The 9,686-nt window shown below is 37.4% G+C and overlaps 1 protein-coding gene across 1 annotated transcript; it reads left to right on the forward strand.

The window, feature by feature from the left end:
* Positions 1-4,823: 4,823 nt before the first annotated feature.
* tmem150b (transmembrane protein 150B) lies at positions 4,824-9,276 on the forward strand. Its single transcript, XM_051713675.1, has 6 exons — positions 4,824-4,902; positions 5,011-5,070; positions 5,250-5,317; positions 5,396-5,523; positions 7,155-7,332; positions 8,408-9,276. Exons 1-6 carry the CDS (start codon positions 4,838-4,840, stop codon positions 8,608-8,610), a joined length of 702 nt encoding a protein of 233 aa, XP_051569635.1. The 5' UTR covers positions 4,824-4,837; the 3' UTR covers positions 8,611-9,276.
* Positions 9,277-9,686: the final 410 nt, after the last annotated feature.

Below are 9,686 nucleotides of genomic sequence, written 5' to 3' on the forward strand. Positions count from 1 at the left end.
CCTATATCTGTTTTAATACATAAATTAATCAACTGTTTTAAAGTCTATTACATAATTTTTGTATATAATAATCGGATACTATTTTAATGATTTCAAAGGTCTCTTTGTTTCCATAGCAATTTATGGCTGGATCAGCTGTTGTAAAACTAATGAGTGTATAGACCAACAGATTATTCAGTTATTTATAGGTGATATGGTGATGCTCATCAAGGTTCATTTTGCAAACATGTCTATTTTTCATTCACAAGACTAGAAAGAGTGTGAATAATCAAGACGGGAGTGGGTTAAGAGTATTTGTAAGCACACACACACACGCCTCTAATGGCTTGTGTGGTTGTGGAAACATTTGTCACAGTTATAAAATTAATGACGCTGGCAAAGTCCATACCCACACATGGTTTGAAATGTGTGACGGTCAGTTACCGTATTACACTGAAAAACATCACCTCAAACCTCTGAAATGTAATCCTGCAGGCCTCCTGATCTGCTTCTTGCAACATTCCCTCTGAATTTCATCGAAAATAGAAATAATGGAAAATAGGTCTGTCGACTTATCAGACAGTGCAATTAATTATATAAAACAATATGCGCTGAAAAAATAGTTATGCGATTAATCATGTAGCCGGATGGTAATGAGGAATATTCTGGAGCAATTCAAGCTTGAAGTACCACCTGCTTTCAGCAGTGGGCAGTAAGCGAAACTCCAGTTTTAAAGGCAACACGCAGTTGTACAGACAACAAATCGCACTCAGGCTTGCTTGACACTAGTGACAAGATAAACACGCATTATTGTGTTCAAACACAGCTGGACAGAGCACAATTCTGAATGCAGGGATCTCAAACTTAACTTAAAAACTTAAACTATGCTTAACTTGAAACAGTGACCTAAAAACACTGTGTTTATGATGCGACGTAACCAAAGTGTATCCAAAAGCGTCCATCTGATGCATGTGTACATTGACATGTCCTTAGAAAAGACGCATCTTGAACAGATTGATTAATGTAATAGCAAAATAGATTGCTGTGGACTGTAGGCCAATGATAGGCTTATGTTTAATTAAATGGAAATACAATATATATATTACCTTCTAAAGCCATTTTTGTATTGCCTTATCAATGCTTTACTCATCTGCCACAATATTGTAATGCAATCTGAATTACTATATTTAGTTAAATATAACAATAATTATTTAATAATTATTGAATTATTGTTATTTGAGGGCCTTTCTCAGCAATTATTTATATATGCGATTAATTTGATTAACCAATATATCATATAATTAATTCGATTAAAAATTGTAATCGATTGACAGCCCTAGTGGAATATAATCGAGTTTGTAATACTGTTGCACAAAGTTGTTTGGTTCTAATCCTAACTTTAAGGAATAAGTAACCCTCTTGGCCATGTCTGCTTCTTTTTATGCATTGAGTTGCTGTCACATAATTGCCTGATTAGATAATTTTATTAATGTTTTGTTGGACCTTCCCTAAGCAAACACAGATGTGTAATATAGACATTATGGTAATGTGATAACTAGGAACTTATCAGCATGCACACATGTATATACACACATAAGTGAAGCTGTAAGTGAATGGTAAGTCATAGTCTCGCATGCATATATGTTTTTCCAATTTTCTTTTTCATTGTCAAATTCCTCTATTTTTTGTTTTTCAATGATAAAACTGACCAAGTTAAGATTCTTTTTAACTTTCTTCCAAGTTAAATTTTTCTTTCTCATGTTCTCTTCAGTTATCTTTTCCTGTATGTTCCCTTGTTCCAGTTAGTGGTCTTTGTGTTTTAAATCTAAGACTCTTTATAAACAGGCTTTAAAGTGAATATTTGCGACTGCTGTTGAATTTTTAGGCTTGTTTCCTCAGTATATGCAGATGCTTAATGCTCACCAGAATGAGTAGTAATAGAGACGGCTAGTTTAATGTGGTTGTAAGTGTGAAGTTTCAGCAATCATGCAGGAAATCAATTGGTGTCTACACTCTAGTATTAATATGATGCTTTGCATGAGCACTTATTTGTAGTGTTCAACATTATTAACCGTAACAGCTTATTTACAGGATTTTAGATTTAGACTAATCTAGGCTCAGGTATGTGCTTTAGTGGTAAAAAATAATAATAATGTACACAAGAGTAAGAAAGAAATCCTAAGAGGAACCCAAAGCTCAAAGGGAAAGCCATTCTCTTTGACTGGCCTGAGAAAATAGCAAATGGGAAACCCAGCAATATTAATTCCTTAAGAGGCAGTAAACTTTTTTATTTAATTTTTTTATAATTGCATACCAGGTTTTGTCAAATGAAAAGAAAATTGGAGGAGGCTCTGGGAAACTGCTGAAAAAAAATGTGGTATGAGACCTCAACAAGAGAAGATTGCGGTGTGAAAATGAAATTTTTTTGAATGTTCTTTAGAAGAGTTGTAGAGAAATAGATTTCCATAGACCTTAAAAAAACACTATAACCAGGAAAGTTGTGTGAAGGAAAATTTGACGCTCCCTTGAACACTTAAATTCTGTGATAACTTATACTGGTGGGGGCTGTAAAGATCAAAGCAGATACCAGTCTATTTATCTAGAGTTTTGCTCTGATTCACATGGTCCATAGAGTTCAATGCTCCCTATATACTCTGTAAGAGTATGGATATATGTAAGAGTTCACTTCACTTGACAAAATTCAGTAATTTGGAATGCCCTGCAACATCATCAGATAATAAAGTATACTTTGTTTTGTCTCAGTTTATGTCATAATAAATTTAGTGACTATGTGCACTAGGTGTAAATAGCACCTACCACACAGCGCAGCTATTTTGCACTCCAATAGTCTGGTGGAAACACAGAAATTGAAGAAAAACTGCGCCTCTAGCGGTGGCGTGGCATGCTGTGGGGTGTAACAATGTTGTGGATGGGCTTTTTTTTTTGTGCGGATGACGTGGGTTGGAATCCGCCTTTTGTCCCACTTTTTCCCATCCTGTTTCCTGTCTCCACTATTAATATTTCCTTTAATACTTCTTATAATTATAAACAAAATGAAAGGTACTTGTAACGTATTCACAGGATGGGCAAAGAGGAGGTGGGAATCGGCTGAACAATCAACATAAACTTTAATGACACAAAGGAACTTAAACATAACAAACTGCTTTCCAACATAAACAAAACAAAGACACACAACATGTGTGTCTCTCTCTCTCTTGAACTCTTTAACCCTCTCCCGCTGATTAGGCTGATTCAGCGCCGGTCGTCCATCATTATGGCCCGGTCACGCCCTCCTCCTCGTCACACTTCTCCGCTGCCCGATTCAGGCCGGGGAAACATCCGGCATGACTTACTATCCTACTCTCCCTTCCTGGAGGGGAGGTGTTGCCCTTCTGGCCGTCCTTCTGCCGGCAGGTCTTTCCCACCTCTCTGGAGCCCTGGGAGAGATGAGGGGAAGGAGAGGGGAGAGGGAAAGAGTGAGGGGGAGAGACAGAGAGAGAGAGAGGAGAGAGAGAAAAAAACTTGCTCACCGGTACCTGGACATGTCGTCGCCTGGTCCTCAGCCACTCCTCCGCCCTCTGGCAGACGACAGTTGCTCCTCCCCTGGCGGACGGCAGCAAGTCCTCTGACCCCTGGCAGACTGAACAGCTCCTCCCCTTCCTGGTGGACGGAGCGGTTCCTCCAACTCCCGGCGGCAGGCAGTGACTCCTCCGTCCCCTGGTGGACGGCCATAGCTCCTCCCCTGGTGGACGGCAGTGGCGAGTACTCCACGAGAGCGCATCCCTCCTCCTTCTTGTGTTTTGGCACCAATGTAACGTATTCACAGGATGGGCAAGGAGGAGGCAGGAACATAAACTTTAATGACACAAAGGAACTTAAACATAACATAAACTGCTTTCCAACATAAACAAAACAAAGACACACAACACGTGCGTCTCTCTCTCTTGAGCTGGCGTCCCCGGCTCCTCTTTATCCCTCTCCCGCTGATTGGGCTGATTCAGCGCCGGGCGTCCATCATTATGGCCCGACCACGCCTTCCTCCTTGTCACAGTACTGTTTAGAGAAAGGTTTGATCTGGTTAAAATTAGCCATGGTTTTATTACAGTGATATTATAGTGACCATGTTTGCAGAAACTATAGTGTTAATGCAATTAACTATTGTGTTACTCCAGTAATATGGTGTTAAATATAGTAACCATGTTTTAACCATTTTGCAGTTACTATAATTTTACTACAAAATAACAGAATCAGAATCAGCTTTATTGCCAGGTATGCTTACACATACAAGGAATTTGTCTTGGTGAAAGGAGTTTCCAGTGCACAACAATACAATACAGCAACAAGACAGAGATAATAATAATAATAATAATAATAATAATAATAATAATAATAGAAATAGAATAAGAATAAAAATTTGATATAAAATAAAGTATATATAGAATACACAATAAGACAAAATACACACACACACACACACACACACACACACACACACACACACACACACACACATATATGTAGTGCAAATACAAATCTGTTATATACTGTGCAAGGGAATGTAATAGCAGAAAAGGTAGGATGGTGATACTATGGTTACTGTAGTAAAACCATGGTTAATTTTTGTAAGGGAAGGTTAGGGTTAGGTTAGGGGTTGGTGTATGGTGTCTAAATGAACACAATAAATACGCTACAGTGATGCCCCTATACTGTATTTTAGTATTTAATTAGGGATGAAAATAGTATCTGCCACTATTTGCAGTGCATCGGGGTGCAAATAGCCTCTGCCTGAAATAAATTAATACATATTAATGGAGGGGATGTCACTTGGTCTATCTACAGGTGATCTGACTGGTCCATCATGTGGGTGTGGGCATTACTTCCTGTCACCATGGCTGTGTTTGGGACTGTTGGCATTTGGGTAGTGTGAGTATTTCTTTATTTTCTCGCTTTTTTTCAATATCCAATTTATAATATTTCCACTTTATAATATTTGTAGTGTTTCAAAACTCTCTCTGTGTCTATGTGTGGCAGCTATGGCATGGCTGTGTCCAATAACACAGTAAATATAACTGAAGAATTCCCGTATATCAGGTATACACTTCAATACCAGTTAAACAGTGAGTAAATGAGCCAAAATGACATTTATTACCAGAGCGCTTTGACACTTCAGAGTGTAAAATGCATAATACAGTCTTACTAAAGATTTGTGTCTGTAAGATGTTTCAGTGGCAGAAACATAGAAATGAATGTGAGTGTATTGTTTCCTTCAGCACATGTGGCTCTTACAACCCCCAAAGCTGCCTGTTTTCTCAGGTCTGCAACATTTGCTGTGTTCTGGGTGAGTGTTTTGGTCTCATTTGGAAACAGGCCTACATTACTGTACAGTCTCTATTTGACCTCGTCTCTCTTTCTGTAGCTCTGTGGATCGTCTCAATAAGATTTCAGCAGGTTCGGGATTTGGGCTGTGCATCTCATACAAACACATCCAGTTTGGTGCTTGGTTTCATCTCTAGTATTGGCATTTCTGTTCTCGGAAACTTCCAGGTACACACAAGAATGGATTAAGAACTGAGAGGCCCATAGGCTGGTACACCATGGAGACCCCCATGACATGTCACGCAACTAAGTTCACCTTTACGCGCTACAGGACGCTTGCCAGATTTGGTTGGATTTTTCAAATTGACGGAAGAAAAGTCTGGAGCAATGTCTTACATGGCCAATTATATGTACTTTTTAATTATGAACCGATCCAAAATCATGCGTTATTAATAGGGATGTGCATGGTATTCAAATATCAAAATCACTATTCGGTTATTCTGCACGTGTTTAGAGGTCTTCAACCTGATCTGAGTCCGATGGTACTCGACAAACAGTTTTTCTGACACTGTTAACTTAAAAAGAATTTCAATATTTATTAACGCATCTCGAGACATCTGTATTCTGTTTCACAATTTGTTGCGCTGCATCAAGCTTTTTCAGCGCTGGTGTCACAAATCGACATTCTGATGAAGTTCAGGTTGCAAATTGGACTTAATGTGACTGTTACACATGATTCCAGATTGTTTTCACCTGGCAAAGTTTCAGCACTTGATAAATGGTGAGCAACTGTTTATTTCCCCCTTTTGCTCTGGTGTGCAGACAATAATTACACAAGTTAAATTCTGAATCATTTAAAAATCAAAGTATCCTGAAGAAGTCCTATAAACCGCAGCGTTCGCTGCTTCATGGAAAGTGAACCTGCTCGGGCAGAATTATGCATTTTCCATTGATTAATAATAGGCCTACTATGTTGCAGGCAGTGACAGAGATTATTTTGTTCGACTTTAAAGTGATTTTATCATTTGAAGATCTATGTATTGTGCTATTTAGGCTCTTTTTGTGCACTTTATTCCCTGCTAATCTGAGATTGTGTTTGACGCATCCACATGGGAATAAACATTCTTTATTCCTGAGTCCTGACTCCCAAAAAATAACAGAATAACCATTCGTGAACTCTCGCGGTTAACCAAATATTACAAAAGGTTATCATGCACATACTGTATTTAGGGTATTAAGGCATCTTTCGCTTTATCATTAAACATTAAATGCATGCAGGACTTAAACATTTTAAAGTCCTCCATACTGTTGCACGAATTCTGTCGCTTATATGAATTTAAACCAATCAACTTTGTACACAGCCAGGGTAAACTGCACCTTATATTTGTGTTTGGAAGCGTTTTGTAAACCAGACGCTGTTGTCTGTAGTCCTTCAAATAAACGTGCTGCACCTGTGAGATGCAGATTCCCTGAGTGCACACTCGAGTGTCTATGCTCGCACTGCTGTCGTCCAGCATGTATTTGGCCGAACAAATGGTATTTCACATAAGGCTGACATTTACGTGGATTTATAATAGATATCTAAAAAAAAAAATTATTGATTTAGAGCTCGGGGCCCTTTGGGTTTAGAGGCCCCTGGGCAACGGCCCAATCGGCCCGGTGCTTAATCCGTCCCTGGGTACACATATGTATGTGTGTGTTGTGCATAATAAGTTCACTTTATGCCAAATCAATATTCTCTAATATTCGCTGTACCTGCAAATTGTGGTTTATGGTTACTACTTGCTATCAGTGTTTTTTTAATGTGTTATATGCCTTTCTATGCATGGTTTGGTTCACGTCCGTGTGTGTCCATACAGCAATCAGTGGTGAAGGGGGCTCACCTGCTCGGTGCATTCCTGGCCTTCTTCCTGGGTTTGGCTTATTTTTGGGTCCAGGCGTGGCTTACGTACCGCGCCCAACCGTCACATGACCGGAATTGGGTGGGGCCAGTGCGCATTATCCTCTGCAGCCTGTGCACAGTCTTGGTCATCTGCAGTATCCTTCAACTCTAGGAGATTATTTACTGAAATGAGATTAGTTCAACTGAACCGTGCAAAATCAATTGGTTAAATGAAGCTTATTTTGTTATTTATTTATTTATTTAGCAATTTCACTAAGTTTTGAAGGCTTTTTTATAAAGGTTCTGATATCCTTAAAAAATGCAATCTATGTCATATTTAAGCAAAAAGGTGCAAAAGGCTTTGCTATATTCTGAATATATTTACAGCTTAAAGTCATTAATAGGCACTAAGCATAATGGATTCTCACAATAAAGTAGCTATATACATGATAATGATGATGATGATGATGATGATGATGATAATAATAATAATAATGACATAATAATTGCAATAATTTAAGAGTAATTAATAATATTAGTACTTTAATAATAATAATAATAATAATAATAATAATAATAAGTACAATAATTTTATAGTAATTCATAATAAAAGTAGACAGGTTTCCAGCATTTACAGTTTTAAAAAGCATTTAAAGGCAATATTTTTAGTAGCATTTGGTTGATAGCGGTCTGCATGTATTTGTGAATGTTTAATTTTTCTTTATTTACTTTTGTGTAAATAAATGCTTTAATTTTTATTATTATTTTAAAGATATTTTTTTTTTTACATTTTTTTAAAATTTCATATATATTTTTTTAACTACTTTTTTTTTTATGCAGTCACTTTCTTTGACTTTTAATTGATGATATACAGTATGAAGCACTTTAAGCTGCACTTCATATATAAAAGGTGCTATACAAATAAAATTTATTAACATTAATAATAATAAGTACATCTACTAACAAATATATTATGTTATTTTACTAAGCAGATTCATTAAGTGTATTCTTTCTTAAAAATATTCAGTCCCTAACATGTAAACTAAGGCTATAATTTACCTCACTTCAGTAGCAAGGTAAATACATGTTTTACATCATAGCTGTTAATATATTGTGTATTTTAGCATGGATTGGAATGATGCATTGACCTATCAGCATCCAGGACTGGAATCTGTTTCATGATCTGTTGCTTTGTATCCTGATCTTGTCCTTAACCTTCCTTCCTCTCAGTGGGTGCTTTCCATATCACAGGTTACCGTTCTGAAGCTGCTTTCTCTGAGTGGGCTCTGGTCATGTGCTTCTTTGCACTGTTCGGGATTTTTGCTGCTGAGTTTAGACACATTGACTTCCACAAGCTCGCTGTGCAAAAGGAAGGAATGAAAACAGACAATAATAACACCAATAGTGTGTGGACTCTGCAGGAAATTCACTGAAGATGGGGCATATTACTTGACGGCCAGTTGTGGCTGTGGTAATCAGAATTTAGACAAACACACACACAAAGTGTAATAAACTCACCATATATAAGACCTAATTCACGCTAGCGCCATCTTTGATGGCTAGGCTGTGAGGGATAGATTTACTGTCTCTTCAATGGGCTGCACTGCAGTTTAAAGTGTTTTTGGATCATTCCGTGGACAAAACATTGAAAAATATATTTCTAAGAACATTTACTCTACAGTGTACAAAGTATACAAAGAACTCCAGACAACATGAGTTGTAGAAAATCAGATTTGATCTAGGAGCTTTTTACAACTTTATACCATTTGTGCCATTCAAGAGACTTTGAGTCTATCCCTCAGAGCCTCATTGTCATTCCCATTAAAAATCAAAGATGGCGCTAGTGTGAATAAGGTCTATAACCTGCACTAAAGCACTCTTCACACACATCATATAAAAACGTAATTATTTTAATATGTTCCTTGAAGTTCACTTATAATTTTAGTCATATATTTGTAAAACTTTACACTTTACACATATATGTGTAAAAAATTTCACTCTCACTTTGACGCTCAGTTTTGGTGCTGCTTCTCTTTTAAGACTTGACAGTAAACACCCTCTGTTATGGATGGCTCTCTGCTTTTGACTGACCTGCTCTCTCCTTGCCATCTCACTGCTCACTGCTACTGGGTGGGGCTATGGAAGTGATAAGGTAAAGCAGGCGTTGATGTGTTGTTGTGGAGGCAGTCAGATGCAAATGTCTAACACAGTGTGTCATCACAATGTGGAGGAAGTAGAGAACGAGTCGGTTTGGCAGCTTGGTTTCAGCAAATGCTCTTTTTGAAGTGAGGAGGATGTTTTGAGTTTTGAAACTTACAGTATGTTTTTACAGTACAATGAACTCTTACATGTGAAAAGATGAAGGAAAACTTAATTTCTCATGTCGTGACACCTTTAAAACACCTGACCTCATCTGTGTACATAGGCTATTTTCATACATATTTTTAATAATTTAATATCTCTTTCTACCATAATTTGAACATTTTACTGTGTAAATGATATGTTGCAG

This window comes from Myxocyprinus asiaticus, chromosome 13 (genome assembly GCF_019703515.2).
Source record: "Myxocyprinus asiaticus isolate MX2 ecotype Aquarium Trade chromosome 13, UBuf_Myxa_2, whole genome shotgun sequence".
Taxonomy (NCBI): Eukaryota; Metazoa; Chordata; class Actinopteri; order Cypriniformes; family Catostomidae; genus Myxocyprinus; species Myxocyprinus asiaticus.